The sequence below is a fragment of the Engystomops pustulosus genome, chromosome 3, assembly GCF_040894005.1.
Source record: "Engystomops pustulosus chromosome 3, aEngPut4.maternal, whole genome shotgun sequence".
Classification (NCBI taxonomy): Eukaryota; Metazoa; Chordata; class Amphibia; order Anura; family Leptodactylidae; genus Engystomops; species Engystomops pustulosus.
In genome coordinates, this window is record NC_092413.1 from 112,088,897 (window position 1) to 112,116,301 (window position 27,405).

General features: G+C 40.0%; 1 protein-coding gene across 6 annotated transcripts in view; it reads left to right on the forward strand.

The window, feature by feature from the left end:
* Positions 1-27,405, forward strand: part of PDSS2 (decaprenyl diphosphate synthase subunit 2) — a 114,992-nt gene that overhangs the window by 52,976 nt on the left and 34,611 nt on the right. For all 6 annotated transcript variants that reach the window (XM_072141854.1, XM_072141852.1, XM_072141849.1 and 3 more), the window contains exon 4: positions 15,121-15,319. In XM_072141854.1, coding sequence (XP_071997955.1) covers positions 15,121-15,319 — 199 coding nt within the window. The remainder of the gene's footprint in view (positions 1-15,120; positions 15,320-27,405) is intronic.

Genomic DNA, 27,405 nt, shown 5'->3' on the forward strand with positions numbered 1-27,405 from the left:
GTAAATAGCCTTCATCTGGCATATCACGGTGGCATACACAGCGGACTTATGGGTGGTACTACACTCTGTCTTAAACTGAGCAGCTGCAGGGGGAGGAGGTCCACTGTGTTTGAGAATATGAGGGCAGACTGTAGACAGGATAGAGCTGACATGCACCTCAGCTCCTGGCTTCCTGTTCCAAACACATTTGCAGACTCTGTGTGGTTTCATTATGGCAACCAAAGTGCAAGGCTGAAAGGAGAGGGCTGAGGCAGGCAAAAAGCAGAGCATTGACAGACAATTCTATAAGTAACAAGGTAATGAATATATATTGGAAAAATGTATGTTATCGACTATTACAGTTATAGCAAAAACTTTAAACATTTTACAGTTATGCTTTAAGAAAAGCTTTCAATATGTGTTGGAAATATCTATGGACATAACAAAGGACTAGAGAGTGAATCAGTGTTTATATCACTGTATAGGAAATCTTAGCCTGCTGCCCTCTCCTGTACTGTAAGAAAATGTGGAGCCCAGTGACCAAGCCTTCAATTGCTTTTTTCAGATTGATAGCATATTTTACAGAAGATCGATTTTGCATCTTTTCATCATATGTTTTCTGTCACTGATACAAATTGCAATCTTGGCACATCAGTTTTACATAGTTGAGCCTTGGGAGCTGGGTCAGATTTGTTTTGTACTTACCTTGTTATGGAACCCTTAAGTGTTAAAACAGCAGTATATTCACTTCTAATGTTACATACACACTCATTAGAGGTAATACGTTTCAGGGAAACACTTGGCTGACTGGGCATCCATACATAGATTTGATGGTGTGTAATGGAAACTGACACCACTGTGTAATTGAAATGTGTTACTCGTTTGCAATTTGTTTCAAAATATTCATTGCAAATCACATTTCACTTTGATGGGTATGCTTAGTGTTGAGTTTGGAACATGAAACTTCTGCACATTGTGCCTTTTATAGGAGTTGCCAGCATCTTTCCTAACGCTATCTGTAAAAGGTAAGCAGAATAGTATTAAGCAAATGTGGTCATTGTCCTTGAGCTGATCATGGGAAAAGAGGCAGTGACAGAAGATGTAGGAAGTCATGGAATAGTGATTTATTTGAGAGGGTTTTAGAAAAAATTATGCTCCTTAGCTCCAATTTAGATGGCAAGGGGTGTGATGGCCGCATTCTCCATAACCATCTGCGACTGTGATGAAGTTGTATTATTCTACGCCCTAATCTGACTATAGCTCTCCAGTCTCGTACTACAATAGTGCAGCATGATCTGTTGTGGTCGGTCTAAGCAATGTAGGAGACCGGGTTACATGGACCGTTCACCGCCTATATATATCCTTATTTATATATTTGATATATTATAGCACTTTACAGTTGGCCTAATAAGGGCAGAATTAACTTTTCAGCTATAGTTTTAATGGATGTTAGACTCCAGGACAACAGGAACTGATATTAAGCTGAACATATTTTTTTATTTGTATCCGTAACTACTAAGAGGGATACTCGGGCAGGGGGAGGGTCAGAATTCCAGTCTTAATATATTCCTCCAATAGTGTCTATTACCTTGTATTATCCAGTGTATTTTGTCTGTTCTAAATCTATTTGTCAGATATCATCCTGAGCAGCACAAATGAAGGCAAGTTCTTCCTTCTTCCTATGTCTGCCCTAAAACTGTACCTGGTATGTGGTAGTAGAAATGATGAGATACTGGTGAACCCGTCTGCCACACCTATTCTTAGAGCAGCTATCTAACCAGGGAGTAATAAGTTAGCAGATGTATTCTTTAAGACTGCTATTTATTACAGAAAGATACAGCAAGGCAATTAGACCGGTGATTATCTAACTTTGCTTCTTTCAATACAATAATTACTGCATTGGAGACCGAAAACTATTTTACTTATACATTTACGCTCTAATTAATTAGTTTTAATTACATGTTTCAAATTTTACTAGTAAAGTTATAAAAATAGATTAAGGAAAAGAAGCATTACTTCTAAAGGGATTGGATCATGAACATTTAACTACATCATTGGAGATAACATTTCATCATCAGGGGTTTGACAGCTGAGCCCCCCTCCCCAGTCATCCATGTGCACTGCCACTGTATTTTATCTCTGTGGGACTGACAAAGATATCCAAAAGATCAGCTGTGCTGAATATCAACATACATATCAAACATTCATTTTCAAAAAAATACCTGGAATATTATTTTTTCACCGCCAATCATTAGCTTAAAGGGGTTGTCCACTTTCAGCAGATGATTGATACTGTTTGTGTAATGAAAAGTTATACAATTTCCCAGTATACTTTCTGTATCAATTCCAAACGGTTTTCTAGATCTCTTCTTACTGTCGTGCTATAGAAAGCTTCTATGCTTACTTCCAGTGGATAGAAATCTGACCATGGTCTTCTGATGGACATGCAGGTGCATGGCTCATTATAACGCACAGCTCTGATTACTCTCTGTCATAATAATGGCTTGTTCATCAACATCAACATGGACAGATTTGTATCCAGTGGAAGTAAACATAGAAGTTTTCTATAGCAGGACAGCAAGCAGAGATCTAGAAAATAGTGAGGAATTGATACAGTATATTGGAAAATTGTATAACTTTTCCTTACAAAGTATATCAATAATTTGCTGAAAGCGCACAACCCCTTTAACTGACCTCAGTAGTGATGTGCCGCCGCTCTGTCTCTTGGCTAGCAGGAGGATCAGGGAAGTATATTTAGGTATTTTACACCATTCTATATCAAAGCACCATCATTTCTGAGATGGATTATCCCTTTAACTCACTGCCATTGCTAATCTGCCTTTTAGTGCTGGGAGGGGCTATTCAAGTATGCCGCCCACTTAGAAGAGAACCATCAGACTGATTCACAATTGGACACAATTACATTCTTGCAATCTCTCAGATGTCATGGTCATATGAGACCATAGTATCAGAGGGGTTGACCTACTTTTCATTGCAGGTAAAAATAAATCACTTGACGGAAAATTGCAGAGGCTTTTTAGTTACCATATTATTTTTTTTTTGTTACCATTATTATGATATTTTAGAAATGCTGTAGTTCAGTGATGACAGAAATGTTTGAGTTACCAGCGGCTCTGTTAGGTTATATTTAGTAGCCCTGAGGGAATCTAATCCTTCTGAAGCCTCTTGCTGCAGTATTGGGACTATTGACCATTATTGACCAGTGTGGGAATGTTTAGGTTACGTACTACCCGCTAGACAAAGGTTTGGAAACTTTTCGAAGTTGAATCATTGCTGTTGAGATATGCATCCGCTTTTCTAAATGTGCATATTGGAGTTCCATCTTGTGGTAAAGTGCAGTAATTAAAGTATAATGCTTTTCTTAACATACGGATCTATAAAAAAGTTATATTGACCCAAGGACAGATCTCAATTAAATAAGCTAATAATAAAACTTGAAAGTAGAAACTGTGTTTTTTTGCTGAAGTGTTTGCTTGCAATTCAGTTCACCCGCAGTAATGAAGCAAAGACAGGTAGCGCATCTGTACATAAAGTCTTATGCTCCAATCATATCACTTATTTTACTGGTATTTCTGCTTGGACTAATCACTGGTTTATAATAACTGTACTTTATATCAGATAGAATACAGCTGCAGCATGTAAGGGTTAGGTTTATGCTGCTTACAACATGGGGAGCACCTTGTATGTGCACCTTTACTGTGTTAACAGAGGTGATACCGGTTATGGTAAATGAAGAATACGTTAGGATTAAAACACACAGCCCGGGATCACAGAAAGTGCAGTGTTTTGTAATTATCAATACTGCTTATTATTGTGGGAAGGAATCCTTGCCACCAAAATTGATATGATGCAAGAAATAGCTATACTGTAATTCATACAAGGGAGACACAGGAAGACAAAAACCATAACACTACAGCCTTGAAGCACTGGGGTCCTGGGTTCAAGTCCCATCCAGGTCAACATCTGTAAAGAGTTTGTATTTTCTTTTCATGTTTCCGTGGGTTTCCTCCCGGTCCTCCGCTTTCTTCCCACACTCCAAAACATACTGGTAGGTTGATTAGATTGTGAGCTCCATTGGGAACCGGGACTGATTTGGCAAGCTCTGTATAATCTGCATGTGCTATATAAATAAAGGTATTATTATTATAATCTTAGGCTGGGTTCACATCTTGTTTGTTGCATATGGATATAATGGAATCCAGTCACACTGATTGTTAATCTTAAGCGAGTGGTAATTTATTCGGCAAACAGGTAAGTATGTGTAACGTTTCAGTCAAACACTGACCTTCGTCAGTCACAGTTTGGGCTATGAGGTATTTGTTAGAGCTGCTATGCAACTATTTAGCGCTTGTGGGGATAGCGGAACGACCGCTCTGTAGTCTAGGAGCACGCTGTGTCTGACGAAGGTCAGTGTTTGACCGATAAATTACCACTCGCTTAAGATAAACAATTAGTGTGACTGTATATGTATGCACCTGAACAAGCAAACTTGTGTGCGGTACGACTCCTTTACCATGTTGCATATGGCTGACGGACAAGGTGACTAGGCTATTTGGTGAGCAAATTCATTTTTTAAGCTATTTTTCTTTCTTTTTCTTTTTTTTTTTGTCACAGCGCATGCATCATCCATTTTTATGCCCAAATATGAATCTTAAAATTCTCTTCTTAAAAAAAAAAGTATACATTTTTAAGTGTAATAACGGATGCTAACATACACAATGGGTATGACTAAACGTCCAAAAAGTAGACATCTAAAGAAAAATTTATAGACATTTAAGTTGCAGCATATGCCCAACGGATGCAAAAAAAACACGAGATGTGAACCCAGCCTTTTGTGGAAAACAATGAAGCTATCATGGTATACTATAACTTTGGTGCAGGTTGGATTTCATGTGCGATATAAAAATTTTTTTGTTTGTCTTAAAAGGTTACTTACTCAGTTGTACTTCCACGCCTGACCCCTCCACGTCCACACACACTCAATTCCTGGCCATGTGACAACTGGTGTACAAGCCCTGATAAATCCGTAATATCCGTTTGATATCCGTAATAGCTGTGCAGTGTAGAAGGTTACTTCTTTAGTTAGATAAGTAGAAGTAAAACTGTCTAGAAGTAAAACTATGTTTTTAACCTATTGCAACTATTTAGAGCAAAGATTTGAAAAGTTGAAAACTTAAAGGGTTTTACCATGAAAGAAAATTCTCAAATCTCAACCCCATAGTAATAATTAACAAAATAAAGATCTTTTTAACCCTTTACTTCACAATTTTACTCAGTTTTATTACTGTTTTAGCTCCAGTCACTCAGTGATGGTCAGTGTAAGTTTCCATAGTGTGAACTAAGCACTCTCTAAGCAGACAAATTATGATCCATTTAGTTATGTGATAATGTGGTTAGATTATCAAGGTACAGGTTATATAGACTTTCATTTAGTTTCTAAACATTCCACTAGTATCTGACACATAGAAAGAGAGATGAGACAGATCAGAGGTGATGAGATCCATTACACACAATGACATAGTCCGCTCTCCTACATCTCTTCTGTTCCACAACACATAGATCTGCTGTGCCTTCCTCCCCAGATAAAGAACTTATCTGCCTGTAGCTTGTAGTTTTCCTCATGCTGCTGCTGGCAGGAAGTCAGTGTCTATGTTAGTGTAAGCCCTGTCCTGGACTGCAGGGGGCGGGGCTAGAGTGCAGGGAGCAGAGAGAGAGAAACTCAGCTCCACGGGCGTCACACAGAAATCCAAGATGGCCTCCGACCCCAAGTCAAAAGTTGCAGGGTCGTGTCTAGGGGCAACTGAAATTGTGTACACCAGGACTAATAGAGACAGGTTGGACTTATGTCTGTGAATTGCTGTATTTTTGTTAATAACAGTGAATTAGAGAATGTGTTATTTTGTTATCCTGAATACATTTAAGAAACTTGTGTTCATGGGAATACCCCTTTAAAGGTGAACTGTGATTAGTTGCTATGGGTAACTAAGAAAATTTCGGACAATTTTAATAAATCTGCACTATTTTGTACTGACAGAAGTATACATACAATCATACCATTGTTTGACAAAATCGGTATACGTTTTCTCCTGTATATAGCATTGAGATTAAATGCTAATAATAGCTAATTGTTATTTTCTTCCTCTTGAAGACATTTTACACCGCTCTTCTCCTTCTCCTCACAATATGGCACTCTTTTTTTTGTCTTCTATAATGGATTTAACCTTTAACCACCAGCAAGAGAAAGCTTGTGAAGTCACAGCCTTAAATGATACACGGAAGGAGAAAAAATTGCTAATGCCGCCTCTCTATATCTAATGAGTAGTGTGTAATAAACCATAACCTCTTCAGCATTTCTGAGGAAAATGGCGTGATTATTTTGGATGGCTGGCCCTTTGTGTATGGCTCATTACCATCTGGCATAATGTGTATTGATATAACCAGTAATTGTCAACTCCTATTTGACATGCTGCCTCTAATAAATGCGATGTGCTTGACTGGAGCCATCTAATGGTTATAAGGCAAACTATAATTAAGGACAATATTTTTGAGTTATTAAGCATAAATCTGAGGCAACACATTTATGCACATTAGTAGAGATGTTACCAAGCCATCAATATGATTTCCGTTGTCAAATCTGCAGTCTCTGGGCACAGTGAATTGAAACAAGCTCACTATGTTACGCGCTACTTTCCATACTGCATTTCTTCACAGCTTGCTAGAACGGTTATCGTAGTTATTTTTATAATAGGCGAAAAAATATGCAATACTTGGCATGCTAGGAAAGATGAATTACTTTCTGCTGGTGCTTAACCACCTGCTTTGAGCTGGCATCCAATCCACGAGGGACAGAGGAGGAGACATGATGCCAGGAGGGCACAGATTCAGCAAAGCTTGTAAGTGTTTTTTCCCTACCCTGTGAGAAGAATATGCTGTAGTGATTGCCTCTCACTTTTGTTCTGCTGAGTATTTTGTTTCTGCAGTTAGTGACATGGAAACAGTGGTCACGCCAATGAAATAAAACATATCTTATGTTCATCTTCAGATACATAAGTATGAAGAACTGTAGGTCTCAGCATGCCCGTGCATATTTTCTTTCAGAAAAAGTATGTTTAGTTTCCTTGTGTAATTCACACTTAAATGTAAGTCTTATTGTCCATGTCCAAGAAAAAACTGATTCTGTAATATTCATCTCTTTCTAATTATTACTGATAAAACTATATTCATTATGGCCATGTCCATTAAGCTCCCTTTTTCCTGTGCGTGTGTAATCTAGAAGCAACAGGAAATTCAGGGTTAGGGGATACCTGCTCTGCTCATTGTAACAACCTGTGAAAAGACATCACTGAGGGGCTTTGGAAACACCATCCCCAGAGCCCCTCAGGCTCATTAGCATAATTGTAAAAGTTTATATTAGAATGTAGGAGGCGATTGATAACAAGTATAAGAAGATGATCACAGTCACTGTGCCTAGATTTATGAGTATGTGTCACTGGTTTAATGTTGGATTTTAATGGTAGATTTTCTTTAAGAACCAGTCCATTTTTGTTTTTTGCATTTCCATTTTTCATTGTATGAGAGCTTGTTTTCTGCATAAGATCCTTCCTAGTGATTAGTATTTCCTAGTATTTCATATTCCATTCAGTGTACTGGGGAGCCGGTCAAAGATACTTAACCCACACTCCAGCACAGCGGGCCCGTAACAGCACATGTACTAGGTGCAGGAGTCGCACTCCGGGCTTGTGCACTCCTGCCAAAGACTGATTGTGCAGTGGCAGAGTAGGGAGTAATACACTTACACGTTACCACATCACCTGTGCTGCAGAAAAGAAGACCCAAGGTTTTTTAAAATTAAACTGCCATTAGAAGGGGAGGATGAAATAAGGGGCACAATAAAGAGGGGGCATAATAAGAGGGGGCACTATAAAGAGGGTTATAATAAGAGGGGGCATAAGTGGGCATAATGAGCGCGGGCACTATAAAGCAGGCATAATGAGAGGGGGCACTATAAATCCGACATAATGGAGGACATTTATCATATCTCTGTTTGTTTTGGCTAGTTTTTGTGTTTGTTTTTCAGTCTGCTTCTTTAACAATCTCACTTTTTCCTAGTGTTAAATGGGAGTTTTTTCAGATCTCTTTTTGAGACAAATGTCTCAAAAATGTCACACACCTGTCTCAAATCAAGTTTTTTGCACCAAAAATGTTGCAGATTTTAGACAATTTGAAATGATAATGTCATTTGCAACATTTAGCACATCTGGAATAGAAGATAAATGTGTCTTACTGAGGAAATACAAATCTCCGGTGGACATTTCAAAATGTCCCCAAAAAGGCACAAAAATTGCAATACACCAAAATATGTCTCAAAAAAGACAGAAAAAAAAACAGAAGAAAAAAGATAAATGATCCCCAAGGAGTATAGGCACTATAATGAAGGGCACTATAAAGCAGGCATAATGAGAGGGGGCACTATAATAGGGGTATATTGAGAGGAAGCACTATAAATAGGGGCATGAGGATAGGAGGCACCATGAGAGGGGGCACTATAAAAGGGGGCACAATAATGGAGAAAGCATTATAAGAGGGGGTATTAGAAGATGAAGCATTTTAAATGGGGACATAATGGAGGGAGCCTTATAAAAGGGGGTATTAGGAGATTAAGCATCTTAAATGGGGACATAATGGAGGGAGCATTATAAAAGGGGGCATTATGTATGTGAGCCTAATGAAGCCCCCCTTCATTATAAATGTGAGAGTAATAAGTCTAGTATACAGGCGGTCCCCTACTTAAGAACACTCGACTTACGGTCGACCCCTAGTTACAAACGGACCTCTGGATGTTGGTAATTTACTGTACTTTCATCCCAGGCTACAATAAACAGCTGTAACAGTTATCAAATGTGTCTGTAGTTAAGATTTATTGTTAATCCTGGTTTTTATGACAACCCAACATATTTAAAATCCAATTGTCATAGAGACCAAAAAACATTTGGTTGAGGTTACAATTATAAAATATATAGTTCCGACTTACATACAAACTCAACTTAAGAACAAACCTACAGACCCAATCTTGTACGTAACCCGGGGATTGCCTGTATTAGTCCAGCCTTCTAAAACCATTTCAATTTCTCATGTGACCCCATGGGAAAAATTTTTAAAAATTAAATATTTACAAATAAAAAATAAAAAGTAATAAAAAACCCTGAATTCCCCATAACTGATTAAACACCTACAAATAAAAAAGGAAAAACACCACACGAACAGTACATATAAGAGATATCTTTGCATCAGTAACAACAGCACAATAAATTAAAATCATTACTAAGCCTGGACATGGAACACCAAAAAAAAAAATATTAAAAAACACTCCAAAAATGTGGATACTTGCAGATCCAACCAAACAAAAAATGCAATAAAAATTGATCAAAAAGTTACATTTACACCACAATGATTCCAATAACAAGTACAATTCATCATGCAAAAAATAAGCCCTTCAAAAAAATAAACCGATGCAAAAACAAGTGTTTTTTCTCTCCAAATTTCTCTCCAAATGCGTTTTTATTATGAAAAATTATGAAAAATTCTATAAGCTACATAAACGGAATTTCGACATAATTGTACTGACCCATATGTCAGGGGTTAACCTTTATTTTTTGGTTTTACACAAATGCATTTTCGGCCTGTACGAAACTGTATTCATGACAACTGTAAACAGTGACAGTGTGTATGCAAAAGCTGGGAATACGATAGTGCTTCCTCACCTGCTTCCACCTTCCTGAGTATGGCAGTATATAGGGAATTTTACATATCTATCATGTGCCACTGGCTCATTGTAATACACTACCGCTCAAGTTTTCCCTAAATAGTGGATGTATAATTTGGAGATGTTCTTTCGGTCATTGTCCTGTTGTAGGAAGAAATTGGTTCCAAGCGCTGTCCACAGGGTAGGGTATGGTGTTGCAAAATGGAGTGACATCCTTCCTTATTCAAAGTCTCCAGCGTTACCAGCACCAAAGCAACCCAAGACCATCACATTACCTCCTCCATACTTGACGGATGTCATCATACAGAAAATTAACTTAGAAGTGAGATGTAAATTGATTTTATGAAGTCAAGGAGGGGGAGAGTTCAACACTGAAGTCTGCTTTCCCTGCCTCATCACTCCCCCTTTACTGTCACTGATGGTCCTGCGTCCAGGGACCTCATTAATCAGACCTTCTTAAGTCCGGCACATGTCAATCACAGGGTAGAAGGTGTTCAGAGGTGGGGAGAGCTTGACTTTAGTGTTAAAATCTCCGCCTCCCTGACTTTATAGAACAAGTTAATACCTGATTTCACAGTTGATTTTCTTGATGAGGTGGCCAAGCTGGGGTATGAAAGAAACATGATTGAGAAGCTGTTCAGCTAGTCAAGAGTTTAATCTAGCACCTACCGCCTTCTATAGATACCTGCAATTGCGACATGCTCTGGGGGTACAGTTTGGGAGGGAGGAACTAAAGCTAGAGCATAGTCCCATGGAGGTCATTGTAAGATCCAAAGACCTTGGGAAACCTACATTCACCTTTATAAGCAGTTGATGGACTCCCAGACCTCACCTGCTGCGAGAATCTTCCATGATCCCTGATTTAGAGAACCATCATCTTAAGGAAATTACACACAACTGGCGCTCAACAGATATTAGTGCCTGGGATCAGTTGATACTGGTAAAGTGGCTGCACCAAGTGTACCTGACCCCTACGTGTTTGCATCAGATGCATAGCCTCACCTCAGACTTGTGTTCTAGATGCAGGGAGGGTACGGTATCTTCTTTCATATGATTTGGGAATGCCCATCCATTCAGGAATATTGGATGGACATTTATTCCTACATCAGTGAGTGTCTGGGCCTTCCAGGTGTCTGCTCCACTCGGATGTGTCGTCTGGGCCTGGTAGGGGACATTCTTCAGGCTAAATTTGAGAGGGCTTTGTTCAGACTGCTAATATTCTATGGCAGGATGGTTATTTTGCTGAATTGGAAGCCTCCTAAGCTCCCCACATTAGCCAAATGGATCTTGCTGATAAATGAGCGATTTATAAACTCACTTACACGGCTAGAGGTACTCCAGATCGTTTCCCTTCGATCAGGGATGTGTGGGTGACCGCCCAGACTGCTTTGGGAGGGGAGGAGGAATAGCTCCGTCTGTGTGAGGTGTGAATGGTTGGGTGAATATGCGTTCTCTGCCCTGGGGTGGGGGTCATCTTATGGGGCAACTATCTCTCTGCTGTTGCTTCACTGGTTGATGCAATTATCCTATGGTGATATTTTCACACCGATAGCCTAATTTCCATGATTGTACCTTGTACTTCCCTGAGGCAGAGGTTTGCCTTTGTACACTGTTGTATTCTTTTTTTCACTTAAAATAAACATAAAATAACATATTGGTAATAGTTTAGTAGGCCAATTTCTGATGTGCTTTCCTTTCAAAAATAACAAAATTTCTAAGTGACCCCTGACTTTTGAGCGATAGTGTAGATACTGTTAAACTATGCAGCCTTGGGTCTTAAATGGCTACCATGGTAACGTCAGCAGGGAGCAACGATCTCTGCCAAGATGAAGGCGCTGTTGGCTTTTGACCGTTGCCGGTGGCTTTGACAGCAGGGATCAAAGGGTTAACACTAGCACCAATTGCGTGTGTTACCTGTGGGTGTTTGCTTCAATATGCAGCAAACACTCACCTTGTATGGGTGAGCCCTTTCCATACACCCACAGCCGATGAGTGATGTACAGATACGTCACATTTCGGTAAGGGGTTAAGTGGTATCTCTACCTTGAAGTGCTCACATCCTTGGTTTCTTTGCCTTGGAGTGCTCATATACTTGTGTATCTCTGCCTTGGAGTGCTCATAACCTTCTCTACCTTGGAGTGGTTATCACGTGCTTTTAAACTCCATCTCTAGGAAGGCCTATCACACTTGCTAACGGCATAAAAATGTATTCTCTTTACTAATCTACCTATCTCCTCCTCCCGTCTGTTATCCGAAAAACTACAAAAAGTAGCAGCATTTTTATTTATTGAATTATTTTATTCTGTTCCCTTATAAATAATGGCTGGACCATTATACAACCTCTTCGTGTCACCCACTCATCCTCATAGACTGTAAGCTCTTGAAAGCAGGGCCCTCACTCCTATTCTTCCATGTGAGTGTTTGTACTCTGTGTGTAGTATTTTATTTGTATATGTCCCCTATGATTTGTAAAGCGCTACGGAATTTGATGTAGCTGTATAAATAAAGATTATTATTATTATCATTGTGTTTCTCTACTTTGGAGTGCTCACATATTTGTGTTTCTCTACTTTGGAGTGCTCACATATTTGTGTTTCTCTACCTTGGAGTGCTCACATACTTGTGTTTCTATACCTTGGAGTGCTCATAACCTTGTGTTTTTGTACCTTGGAGTGATCATGTCCTTGTGTTTCTCTACCTTGGAGTTTTCACATCCTTGTTTCTCTACATTGAAGTGCTCACAACCTTGTGGTTTGCGTTTCTTACAAGCAAACCCTTTATTGAATTAAACTTTTGACAGTTCTCATTAGTCTATAGTCTGCACACTGAAGCACAAAAGTCTGCATATGCTAGTGTAGCGTTCTTTTCTCTGTTCAATGTTGCCTTAGCATTAGTGATGGAAATTTTTATCGGTTCATTAGAAGCTTATTAAGTCAAGAAATGATATAGTCACACTTCTGCCTGAAGACCTGGGTCATGGAGGTGGAGCTGATCTCCTTGGGAAATTGATGTTTCCTTCAGCTGAGGAAATGAGCCGTTGCCTAAATTAGCTGCTTATTTTAGATCTCAGCACCAGGGATTCCCATTTGTATCTGCTGTATAAATGGGAAATAAACCTAAAGCAAAGCTTAGATCATGAGCATGCAGCTTTGTCATTTGGTATTCTAAACAGGTACTCTACCTTGCTTAAAGCAAGACTTTTGATTGTCTGTTGTCTGATGCAGCAGTCTCCTTTGGACACCCTTTCAAAGGGTGACATCCCGCTGTCACCCCATATCAGTATGTCATTGTGTTTTATTACATTTTAGTTTATTTTATTGGATGGGAGGGTGAATTGAAGTGTACATTGTTAGTAAATAAATAGCGGGAGATGAGCAACTGTTTGTTTACAAGATCTATTGTAATTTGCTCTTTTACTTCTTGTTACCATAATTAAATGCAACAGTTCACTTACTTGCTGACAGGCAAGATAATTGTTTTCTGAATCTGTAACCTTCCGCAGTTCTGTATTCCTGACAGAGAACAAGGCTTTTACACTGTGATACTGGCTTGATGCATTAAAGAATGACAAAGTAGCTATTTCTTCTATAAATATGGGCCATTAAATCCACACTTTCTGTATATTAGAGGTAACCATCTGCTTAATGATATTGTGAGAATTCCTCCTGAGGAGCTCACTGGCTAGAAAGGATCAACCCTTTATAAAATGCAAGAATAATTTTATGCGTTTATTAAAATCTGTAGTTTTTAGTGAAGTATAAAAATTATTCCATATTTCTACCTGAAGCGGATGTTGTGTGGTGAATCCTAGTGGCACATTATGGTTGTGTATTATTCCAGGGGCAAGAATAGTTCTCCAGGCTGCATATGTGATAGAACCGGTGCATATATCAAAGCCTTGTGTGTGTGTGTATATATATAAATCATTAGCATGATTTTACAAGTTGATTTTAAAAGAAAGGAGACCATGGAGAACAACTTAGGAAACCTACCACCACGGATCTACCTATAAAGATAGATAAAGTGGTAGGTACATCTATAGCAGTGATGGCTAACCTATGGCACTGGTGCCAGAGGTGGCACTCAGAGCCCTTTCTGTGGGCACTCAGGGCATCACCAGAGATGACTCCAGGTATCTTCCTGCAGTCCCAGACAGCCCAGGACTTGCTGTGGACAGAGCCATTTTAAAGTGACAACTCAACCTGGGACTATTTTCTGCTTTATTGGTGTCCTCAGGTGCTGGTATCAATGAAAACTGTGACAAAGAAGTAAGTATAAATCACAAATGAAATTTTTGTGTTGGCACTTTGCCATAAATAAGCGGGTCTATGTTGTAGTTTGGGCACTCGGTCTCTAAAAGGTTCGCCATCACTGATCTATAGGATAGCCCTTTTAATGGCTAATCCTCACATCCCCACAATCTTTTAATAACTTTTAATTCCCTTATATGCAGATTTTCTAAAGAGGCTACTGGGGCATTGAGTAGCCGGAGCTGAGGCTACACTGCGCTGCTACTCCACGTCCCAGTAGCCTCTTTGATCCTCCTACCAGATATCTTCGGCGCACAGCTACAAGGAGCTGTATGCCTAGTCTGTGAAGCCTGCCGTCTGCGCATGCGCAGAACGACAGGCCAGCGGCTGTGCGGTTTCTGCTCCAAAGCCATCCTTTTAGATGCACCTACTACTCGTTCTACCTTTATAGGTAGATATGCGCGGTGGCAGGTTTCCTTTAACAAGATTATCACATGCCTGGATATATAAGTGCCCCTGATTATTATGTTTGACTTTGATGGTCTGACAAACCTGCTCAGTTGGGAAAATTTACTAAGGTCTACTATGCGCCATTTTTTTTGTTGGACTTTGCAAGTTATTTCTAGTGCAAACTGCTTGCACGGGTATTATAGAAGGGTCTGCGCCACATATTGCAGCAAACACCGATGGTTAATGCTGGCACCGATCGTGGGTGTTAACCCTGTAAGTGCCTCCAGAAAAGTTGAATGTCTGCATTTTCAATTGACGATCAATTAATCAAAGATATTTGATTAGCAGCCACTGTCTGCTACTTACCCTTTTAGTTCCTTGTGAATGAGTAAGAATGTATTGTTTTTTTTGTTACCACTGCCTATACGATAAAACTTCTTTATTCCTTTTTCGTTTAATTATTATTATGTACTAATTCATAAAACCTATAGAATTCAGTGTGTGTTATTGTAAATAAAAAAAACTGCACAAATCCACCATGAGATTTTTCTGCAAAATTTTTGTGTCAAATACAGTAGCATCTTAGGACAATAGAGTAGAGGCCAACTAATGTTACCCTATTTTAACCCATGATTATTTTCTGTTTTTTTTTTACAGCCAGAGAAACTTGGCTGAAATTACAGAGCTGATCCATACTGCTTTTCTGGTGCATCGTGGCATAGTAAATATTACAGAGCTAAAGAGTTGTGATGGCCCTCTTAAAGATATGCAATTTGGAAATAAAATGGCCATTCTGAGTGGAGACTTTCTCCTAGCAAATGCTTGTACCGGGCTTGCACAACTACAAAACACAAAGGTAGTATATTTTTTACTTTATTCATTCTTTTGATATTTTTATGGCATAATAAAGAAAGCGCATGGTATTTTTTACCTTTAAAAGTGGTCGACCTCTTCTATTAGGGCCCATATGCTATAGACAGCATGGTGCACTAGGAGCTTGCGTTTCTCTACTAGAGCTTCAGTGTTCCTATCCGCTGTAGAGTCAGTAAACCAAATTTCCGTCTCCTCAATTTCTCCAACTTTGAATCTGCGTCCAGCTCCACCAAAATGGTCACCGACTGCATGCCTCCGACTCCACAGTCCTGTTTACATGAAGGAGCTTCACTATTGAGTGTGTACATAAAGAGTAGCACACATTAATCTCAATTAAAAGCATAGAAGAGGATGCAAAACCTGTAGCTGCCGTCCACAGGGGGCTTGTCAAGCCATTTGTTGCAATCCGCAGCCTGCTGCTAGTCACAATTATTTGAGCGCTTCCATAGCTGATGTAAATCTTAATTGCTGCAGAAGGTTGGTTGAGTTCAACTGAGAAGTTCTTACTCTTCCAGATCCTTTCCTGCCTCTCCACTTTGTGTGCTGACTCCTGAGACTAGTTGTATGCGGTCCCAGGAGTGGTAAGTACTTGTCATCTGTACTGTCGTCTCCAGGGCCTCTACCGTTCCTGGCACAGTTCTGCAGGACACAGACTAGAGTGGCACATGGAGTTGAGAAAAAGCTGTAGTGTGGGACAAAGATCAGAAAAGGAGCCCGAAAAGGAGAGAATTTATTTATTTTTTGTCTGCTCTGGAGGTCTCTCTTGTGTTTGTCTGCTCTGGGAGTCTTTAGTATTAGTAGTTTTATGTTCTGGGTGGTCTCGATTGTTATTGTCAGCTGTGGGGTTTTCAGTATTATTGTCTGCTTTGGGGTCTCCATCATTTTATCTACTCTAAGTTTCTCCAGTATTAGTAGTTTTATGCTCAGGAGGTCTTCAGTATTGTTATGGGTCTGCTATGGGTTCTCCAGTATTATTATCTGCTATGGGGTCTCCAGTACTATTATTGTATACTTTGGGGGGGGTCTCTCAGCCCATGCCCCCTAGAATATAGCCAGCAAATGCCCCCCAGTATAAAGACAGCAGCCCATGCCCCCCCCCAGTATATAGCCAGCCAGCCCATGATTCCTAGTATATAGCCAGCTCATGCAAAAAAAACCCCAAAAAACGGTTGAGCCAGCTCACCTCCGCGGTTTGGTATGCAATCCTCCTGATGCATGGATATGTTCAGCGTGCGGGCCCTCCACGCAATAGCAAGGCAAACATTCAAAGGAAATCCAGCATAGTCACGGAGAATGCATTAAAATCCAGTTTCTTTTATTTCTTCATATTAAAATTGCATGACAACACATAGAGCAACTCGCAGACGAATCAGACCTACGCGTTTTGTCTAAATCGACTTAATCATGGTCCCCCCTGACTTGTATAGTCAGACTTGCCCCGAATATATAGTTAACAGCCCTTGCCAAAGTACTTAGCCAGTCAGCCCATGCTACCCCCCTCATGCTCCCTGTGCACTGCCGACACACACAATATCGTCAGCCATTTGTCGTCGTCATTGTGTGTGCACGGTCGGGGCAGCCGCTTGTGTCAGCAATGTTTGTGCCGGCATAACGAAGGGACCTGAAGACAGAGCCAATGCACCGGAAGAAAGAAGACCACCTGCAGGGGGAGTCGGAAATGTGAGTTCAGCATAAATTTTTTTTTATAGACTAAAGTATAAGCCGAGTTAGGTTTTTACAGCACATTGTTTGTGGTCAAAAACTTGGCTTATACTCACAAATATACGGTAAATACAAATTGAGAAGTAGTTTTAGGAAAGACTCCATCTGCAGGAAGTGAGGCCCACGCATTTTAATCCCTTCACGCTCCGTGGCGGATATATCCGCCACGGAGCTGTGAAGGTTGTATGAAGAGGGCTCACGGGCTGAGTCTTCTTCATACAGAGATAGGCTTTGCTGCATATCGCAGCAAAGACCCATCGCTATCACCCGCAGTCGGTGCTTGCACCGATCGCGGGTGTCAACCCTTTCTTTGCCGGCGGCAAAGTCGCCGGCGGCACTTTAAACGTGGCGGCGCATGGGCGCCGCCATCTTACCTCCGATCGCCGCTCCCCCGAACGTCATCGGGGGGGCGGCAATCGGTTGCCATGGTACCCTCGGGTCTTCGTTTGACCCGAGGATACATCGTTCCTGCACATCCATTACAATGAGCCTGTGGCTCATTGTAATGTATACAGTGCAGAAATGCCATCTACTGCGATACAGTTGTATTGCAGTATATGGCAGGAGCGATCAGACCATCTAGGGTTAATGTACCCTAGAGGGTCTAAGAAATAGTGGGGAAAAAAAGAAAAAAAAAAGTTTAAAAAATGTAAAAAAATAATAAAATATTAAAAGATCAAATCACCCCCCTTTTCCCTAGAACTGATATAAAATATAATAAATAGTAAAAATCACAGACACATTAGGTATCGCCGCGTCCCAAAATGCCCGATCTATCAAAATATAAAAACGGTTACGGCCGGCGGTGACATCCGAGACAGGAAATGGCGCCCAAATGTCCGAAATGCGACTTTTACTCCTTTTTAGATGACATAAAAAATGTAGTAAAAAATGATCAAAATATCGCACAGACCTCAAAATGGTAGCAATGAGAACGTCGGCTCTTTTCACAAAAAATGACACCTCACACAGCTCCATGCGCCAAAGTATGAAAAAGTTATTAGCTTCAGAAGATGGCAAAAAAAATTTTTTCCTTTTTGTACACATTCGTTTAATTTTTTGAAAATGTAATCTACATAAATTTAGTATCACCGTGATCGTACCGAACCAAAGAATAAAGCTGAGGCGTTATTTGGAGCGCAGACTGAAAGTCGTAAAAACTGAGCCCACAAGAACGTGAGGGAATAATAAATAACATCACGGGAAAGTAAAATTTGTTACGCACAAAATAAGCCCTCACACAGCTCTATACACGGAAAAATGAAAAAGTTATAGATTTTTGAAGATGGAGAGCGAGAAATGAGCGAAAATACCCTTCGTCCTTAAGGGGTTAAAGGAAACCTACCATCAGAAATCTGTCTAGTAAGGTAGATCTTATGGTAGGTTAAGACTATCTCCCTTATCCCTTTGCAATCCCTGTCTAATCTAAGCCTTTAGTATAAAAAGAGAAAAACAAATCTTTTACTTATGCAAATTATTGTCTGCAGCTACTGGGGCATGGAGTAGCCGCTTTATATAGATGAAAAATAGAAAGGACACAGGCGGCGCCCTTGGTGCAAAATGATAATTATAAAGGTTGTGTTGGTAACAGTGATATCTGCTCACCTTGAGCCACCTTGGGGCAGATTTATCAAGCTGTCTGAAAGACAGAATATTTCTAGTTGCCCATGGCAACCAATAACAGCTCAGCTTTCATTTTACCAGTGCTCATGAATATTTTTAAGGGGACTTGTGATTGGTTGTCATGGGCAACTAGAAATATTCTAACTTTCAGACAGCTTGATAAATCTGCCCCCTGCGTTTATGGCAGATATCAGAGGTCCAGTCTTCTCTTGGTTAGGTGGACATGGCATGCTGCGTTTTCATGGGATCCGGTACTTAATTGTGCCGGATAGGGAAATTACATTGGAAAACCGGGTTGTGCAAGATGTGCTGCCTGTAATTAAGTTGGTTCGACACAGATTGCTTTTGTTGAAAGCTTATTCATATAGATAATGGACTACACGTTTCGGGGGTGGGCCACCCCCTTCATCATGACATGGGTTTTGGGGCGAGAGCGCGGAGGTGAGCAAAGTGTGGCAAGAAGGTGGCATCAGGTAAACCTACTGGGGCTTGGAGTAGCCGCTTGTGGAGAAATTTTGTCTACTGCAGAGTATAGTATTCAAGTCACAGAGACAAAAACCCCTGACGAAGCCAGTTGGGTGGCGATACCCGTGGGGCAGTGTGCCCCAGCTTCCCCTCACCTCCCCTTTGCGTCTATCCCGGTTGCAGCAGGTAGATATGTGTATCCATCTTTTACATATACCTCATTGCACTTGCTTATAGATTGTTCTGTTGGAGGATTGTTGGTTTACTTTTTGCTGATTCCCCTGGGATTATGAGCTTTGACCACACACACTGGATATCTCATCCACTATAAGATACATTTCTGGATTTTGTGCGGCTAGGGGGGTGTTATTTCAGGAGGGGGAGCTGGTGGTTTGTAGGGGTGACCAGCACTATCACATGCTAGGTCTCCTTGCTGGATTGTTTGTTTGTGTGTTGTTCACACTTTTAAATGTTTTTATGTTTTTTTTTGTGTTGTGGTGTAGTTTATATATCAATAAAAGTTGTTTTTACTTTACCTTTTTTGGTCCTTTGGCATACTTCTGTTTTTTTGTGAGTTCCATAGTATTCAAGTCAGTCTTCGTCAGTTAGTAATTGAGTTAGCAGTAAGGTGAATGGTATTGTGTTAGTATCTATAAGGCACCTACTCAAAATAGTTGGACTTACTGCAGTGGTTTTCTTCAGCTCCTCTTAGTTGTAGTTTCTGCTAACTTCTTGCTGATACAGAGTTGGGGGAAGTCCACTACGAAATTTTTTTAAGCTATACCAATGTATAAAATATTTTCTTGCTTTGCTTTGTCCACCTTACTCTCAGCTTCCTGGACCCCACAGTCTTATTCTTCAACTCTTATCACTCCCCACTCTTAGATTTATGCTTTACTTCTTTCGTCTGCTTATAATCTGCTGTCCTTCCACTACCTCTGATCCTCTTCTGATCAGTTATTTTCCTCTGTCTCTCTCCCAGCCTGTACCTCCGCCTGTGCTGTCCTTATCTCCGTTCCTCAGCGCTCTACTCAGACTCTCACCGTCGGACAACTGTGCACCACTAACAATCACATCCCCCTACCCTGCTTCACTTGCCTCCTGTCTCCTCTCCACTCCACCCCGCTTTTGTCAATGTCCCCGCTGGACGCTGCTACCTCTAAGACGTGCCGCTCACATCAGTACATCAGCATGTCATTACATCATCATGTCATCTGTCCATAAAGCAATTCAAATGGAATGTATTACAGTTTTTTTGTAACTAAAGGATTTTGGATTGGTGGAAGGGAAAAAAACGGAAACACAAAAGCGCTTGGTCCTGAAAGTATTTACAAATGTCAGTTGTAGGAGTTCCTTTAGGAGAGGTACATTTTTTCTGGAATTCAATAAAAAATAATTTGGAGCCCATCATGGTTAACAGAGTTCAAAGTTGTGCTCTAGTACTAAGCAGTTACTGTGTTTTACTACAGTCTTTCATCGGGCTCTCTATGATTCATGTCTTTTAGATCTTCTCATGGGACTAGCAATTAGTTGTGAATATCTAAAGCCATAATGAAAAGCTAAGCTACTTTACAATTGTCAGTGGTAAAATTAGCTAAGTCAATTATTTCCCTTAGGCGTTTTTACTGTAGATATTAAGAGGATAAAAAATAATTGCTTTAGGTAGTACTTTGATTTTTAAATAACACATATTACATGCTCCTAATTCTTGTAATAGCATTTTACTATTCTAAATATTTAGTCCAAAGGTAATTAAAATGTTTGTCTTTATATGTTAATAACCTTTGAATAATGTAAGGAGAATAGAGAAGAATGTAGGTATAAATATGTCATTCACTATTGATATTTCTCTAAATTAAGTAGCTTTCACTTCAGGATATAGAATTGAATTTACCACATGCAATAGCTGAGCATTTCACAAGATTAGTTAAAGGGAACCTGTCACCCTTTAGATGTCTTCATACATGTTTCACTGATGGCTCTATCCATTCTTCTAAAGAATACTTTTATTGAAGCCATCTATTACTGCATTTCCAGTCATAGAGGTGGAGGGAGATCCAGCATACCCGCTTCCAAGCTGACACTGCTAACACGCTGTCTGTATGCAACTTGCTGAAGAGAATTTGTGAAGGGTTAAGCGGTTAATGAGGGAGTTGAGACATACGCTGTAAATGACTTAGGGAGGGGTGAGTTATAGAGCTGATTTCTCTTCGGCAAGTCACACACAGCATAAAGCAGGGTAGCGTGACTGTATCCTGGAGTTCCCCCGCCACCATGACTGGATCTTTAGTAACAGACGGCATCAGTAAAAGTCTTTTTATAAGATGGCTTATAAATGGCTTTAATACCCATTTCAATTTCAATCAGTGAAATGCATATAAAGACCCCTAAAGGCTATGGTGTGTGGTTATAGGGGATCGCTGATGAAATTGTGTCAGATGTATGTTGATCCCAGTTACAATCTGCTTATAAATAGGAACATGTGAAAAAAACATAATTTCCTAACCAACCTTTATTGTGTACTTGTGTCTAAGAACAGAATGGAAAGCTATATAGGGACTGTGTGAAATAGAACAATGGATGGCAGTTGTGATGGACTGCCTTTGCTCCAATTAAGTTCACTTGGCTGCAGTGATGACAAGTTGACAATCCTCAATCACTGAAGCCAGCCACTGTTTATGTGGTTCTGCGATCATTCTCTGTCTTCCTTTGACTAGTATAGTATATGCATATATACACAAAGCACATGTGCAACCCCATCAGAGGAAAGTTCTTGCTTTAGAAGTTTCTAGAAATTTATAGATTACATTGAAACAACACTCTTTGGTATCTTATCTCTTCACTCTGTATGTATCATCAAAACCTTATAAAAGAGAGATAAGCAACAGGAGAATTACCACCTAGATCAGTGATGGCTAACCTATGGCACTGGTGCCAGAGGTGGCACTCAGAGTCCTTTCTGTGGGCACTCAGGCCATCACCAGAGATGACTCCAGGTATCTTCCTGCAGTCCCAGACATCCCAGGACTTGCTGTTTTAAAGTGACAGCTGTACCTGGGACTATTTTCTGCTTTATTGGTGTCCTCAGGGGGCTGGTATCAATGAAAACTGTGACAGAGAAGGGAGTATAAATCACAAATTAAATTTCTGTGTTGGCACTTTGCGATAAATAAGTGGGTCTTTGTTGTAGTTTGGGCACTAAGCCACTAAAAGGTTTGCCATCACTGACCTAGATGGTTGGGTCTTCTGCTTACTGTGATAGCTGCTCTTTGTGTACCTACCAGTAGAGATGTGTGTCTGTGCTGCTCTGTGACCACAAAACTTTCCTACAAATAATAGCGATGGTGGAAGAAGTTAGACCCCACCCACTTCCTGATGAGAAAAAATTTTGCAACTTTAAATAAAAAGTTGAGCGACAAAGCCTTTTTTTTTTAAGGGGGAATCCGACATATTCACTTTTATTCAAATCATTCTAAAACAGGAAGACCCTTTAGCCTTTTTCAGAGGTATTTCCAAACTATATATCTGTGAAGAATATTGGTTGAAGAACTTTATCTGCCTTTTTGTGGCTGTTTATGAAATGTATTGACCAGCGCCTGTACCTGAGTTTTGCATTTGTGAGCTTAGTATGAATTTGTGGTTTAAACTGTTTTCGGTCAGATTTTGTTCAGTGTGTCAGTGTTTAAGGTCCATTTTGTATCATAATCATCTCTTTTTTTTGCATATCAAAACAGATTAATTTGTGCCTTCTAAAGCAATCAATTACTTGTAATGGTAATTAATCAGTTCATGATATAATTCTCTAAATACTCTAATGCTCTAAATACTGGCCACAACACATTTTCCTAGGGTTTTGGACACTTTGTTTTCAGACACTTAAATGACTAGTACAACAAAAGGGGCATGGCCTATAAATGGGGGTCTGCCTTCACACAACTGTATGCAAGTCTGTGCAACAAAAATAGTGGTAACCCCTCAGAATTTTCGTTTCCTAGGTTAAATAAGCCATCTAATAGGAATTGCAAAGTACAAATACACAGTCTTATACTACAACAGATATATCATCCAGAATCAGACTCTTAAATGAATCTATTGCAGCATCAGACATTGTAGTCCAGTCTAGTATCTCTGTACTGTCTTGCCTTTCGAAACTTTTACAATGTGCCCCACTGACCATGTGTCTAATATGTCATATATAGTAGTATATAGTAGTGCCCCACTACTGGCCATTACTAATAGCATGACTACAATATGGTACACTAATCCAGCGGGCAGCAGAAATGATGCGGTTTGCCTGGGTTCGCAACACCATTTTGAGTCTGAGAAATATGTATAACATAAGGTCTATATTTCATGAACTGACTTAAGTATTTACTGTTCCAAGAATTCGCTGTCATTCTTCTGACAACCCGAAGCCATCTTTTGATAATCTTTAAGCGATGTTTAAATAGCGGGCAGCAATCCATGAAAATACCAAGAGTCAGTATTGATGGCATTACACACTTCATTTTCTTATTTGTTTGTCACTTCTGTTTCTGCCACTTTCTATTAGTTGGAAACAAGCAGCTCAAAATAGAAGCATGAAAACATGTTCCGCCCAATTACTCAAAATGCCTGGAAGATTTTCTTACAGAGCAAGATACTAAAGTTCTAAGGATCAGATCTTAACCCCTTAAGGACGGAGGGTTTTTCGGCTAATTTCTCGCTCTCCAACTTCAAAAATCCATAACTTTTTCATTTTTACGTGTACAGACCTGTGTGAGGGCTTATTTTGTGCGTAACAAATTTTACTTTCCCGTAATGTTATTTATTTTAACATGCCGTGTACTGCGAAGCTGAAAAAAAATTCCAAATGTGGAAAAATTGAAAAAAAACCGCACGTGCGTCACGTTCTTGTGGGCTCAGTTTTTACGACTTTCACTCCTTGCTCCAAATAACACGCCTACTTTATTCTTTGGTTCGGTGCGATCGCGGTGATACCAAATTTATATAGGTTTTATTGTGTTTTAATACATTTTCAAAAATTAAACGAATGTGTACAAAAAAGAAAAAAAATTTTTTGCCATCTTCTGACGCTAATAACTTTTTCATACTTTGGCGCACGGAAATGTGTGAGGGGTCATTTTTTGCGAAATGAGGCGACGTTTTCATTGCTACCATTTTGAGGTCTGTGCAACATTTTGATCATTTTTTATTTCATTTTTTATGTTATGTAAAAAGGTGTAAAAGTCGCATTTCGGACATTTGGGCGCCATTTCCCGCCTCGGAGGTCACCGCCGGCCGTAACCGTTTTTATATTTTGATAGATCGGGCATTTTGGGACGCGGCGATACCTAATATGTCTGTGATTTTTACTGTTTATTATGTTTTATATCCGTTCTAGGGAAAGGGGGGTGATTTGAACTTTTAATATTTTATTAATTTTTTTTATTTTTTAAACTTTTTTTTTTCTTTTTTTTTTCACTATTTTTTAGACCATCTAGGGTACATTAACCCTAGATGATCAGATCGCTCCTACCATATACTGCAATACTACAGTATTGCAATATATGGCGTTTTTGCAGGTCTTACATTACAATGAGCCACTGGCTCATTGTAACGAACCTGCATAAACCATGTAGCCTCGTGTCAAGAGAAGACCCGAGGCTACCATGGTAACCGATCGCCGCCCCCCGATGACGTTCGGGGGCGTGGCGATCGAAAAAAAGTTGCGGGCGGCGTTTAGAGGGTTAATAGCCGCGATCGGTGCAAGCACCGACCGCGGTTATTAGCGGTGGGGGTTTTGTGCAAAATGCAAAAACCCCCACCTCTGTATGAAGAGAACTCAGCCCGTGAGCCCTCTTCATACATCCCTTAGCGTTAAGGGGTTAAAGGGGTGTTCCCAGTTCAGCAAATTAATCTTGTTGTTTGTATAATGAAAAATTATACAATTTTCCAATATACTTTCTGTATCATTCCCTCACAGTTTTCTAGATCTCTTCTTGCTGTCATTCTACAGAAAGCTACTATGGTTACTTACAGTGGATACAAATCTGACCGTGGTCACACAGGTGCACGGCTCGTTAGTGTCATAGAGAGTAATCAGAGCCATTTGTTATAACGAGCCGTGCACCTGTGTGACCATGGTCAGATATCTCTCCACTGGAAATAACCATAGAAGCTTTCTTTAGAATGACAGCAAGCAGAGATCTAGAAAACCGTGAGGAATTGATACAGAAAGTATATTGGAATATTGAAAATCCAGGGATTGGGAAAAAATAGACATTTTAAAATATAGACATTTGTTGGTTAACTAGAAAAGTTAATAAATGGGAATCTCTAATTGTTGTATGCTTTTACCCTTCCATTATTATGTTGTCAAGTAGCTTAGCACCTTCCAGATCATGTTTCTTTTATGGCTTGGCGTGGTGGCATCATCCAGAAAATTAATTTTGAAGTAAGGTATAATTGTTTGTATAAAGTCATGGAGTTGGAGTTTTTAGCAATGAAGTCAGTTATGATGCCCATGGATTCTCTGTTGACATTGAGAGCAAAATGGGTTGTCTGAATCGAGGAGAGCTTGACTTCAGTGCTAAATTCTCTGCCTCTAACTTCAAAAAGGTTTTTCTAAATGTCTCCACCATGCTGGGCAATGGAAAAAACATAATCATAATCAGGAAGGCTTTAATCTCCTTGACAATATCCTTAAGCTTTAAACGCATGCCAGCGGATAACAGAAATACCTAAACATTGATGCTTGTAAAATAATCAAGAAATCCATCATTACTAGATAGCGTTGAGACTACTTGAGAGACTAGAGGAAATGTTTTGTCGCTGACTGAGAATACAATTTGTAATTATATCTGATGATATGGACTCTCCTACCATTTTACCCCTACCACTCGGCTGCACATAAGGGTGTAATTTAGGTGGACATGCCTTCAAGAAAAAGTAGATGAAACTGTTTTTGGAATCCTCCCTCCGTCCACAGCAGGGCTGTGGAATCGGAGTTGTGGATCATTTTCTGGACTCGGAGTTGCAATAAAATGGACCAACTCCATATAATGGACTGAAACATCCTGATCTAAGGAATTAGGCCGGGGTCAGCAACATTAATTGGTCCAAGGGCCATATTATCATGCTGCTCAATTTCACTGCCACCCTACAGTAGATGCACCAACAACCACATTACAGCACAAAAATGCCACCACAGAAATTATAAATACCAAAGTACTGCAATGAATATCACCCCTGCAACCAAATACTGTATACAGAGGAGTCAATACCAGTGCAGACCCCCAGCAGACAAATACTAATACTGGAGACCCCCAGAATAGACAAATACGAATACTGAAGACCACCAAAGCAGACAAATGTCAGAATCATGTGACTGATCACATGCTTCTTCCATCACCACAGGTCTCATAGTGAAATGCTGCGCTGGGACAGGGTAAGAAGAAGGGTAAGTGTGTGTGTATGTATATGTGTGTGGTTCTGTGTGTGTGTGTGTGTGTGTGTATAGCTGAGCTGAGTGTGTATAGCTGAGCTGAGTGTGGATGGATGATGCAGGGCTGAGTGTGTATGTGGATGGATGATGCAGAGCTGAGTGTGTATGTGGATGGATGATGCAGAGCTGAGTGTGTATGTGGATGGATGATGCAGAGCTGAGTGTGTATGTGGATGGATGATGCAGGGCTGAATGTGTATGTGGATGGATGATGCAGGATTGAGTGTGTATGTGGACGGACGATGCAGAGCTGAGTGTGCATGTGGACGGACGATGCAGAGCTCAGTGTGTATCTGGATGGATGATGCAGAGCTGTGTGTGTAAATGTATGTCTGTGTGTGCTGTGCTGTGCTTTAGTGTGGATATTTTAATTGGTGTAAAATATATTTTCCCTTTTTTTGGAAGCCTAAATCTGTGGTGCGTCCTATAGTAAGAAGTGTCTTATAGTCCGAAAAATACGGTAATTGTAAAGAATCCCAATTCAAAATCTTTAAATGAATGCAAATACCTTTCCTGATTATTTCCTCTGGGTAGATATAGGATTTACTTCTGCTGCCAGAGTGAGCTCCTCTATTCTAGTTTGACAATGTTATCTGACAGTTGGTAAATGGCTTTTACAATGATACAGAAAATGGTCTGCAAGGAATAGTCAGCGGCAAAGATCACATCCATGTCAATTTAGGCTGTCCAGTGCTGAATGATTTCATTCACAGATCAATTTGAGTCTGTTTAATTTCCACATAGATCTGATTTAACACAGTGCCCTCTGATTG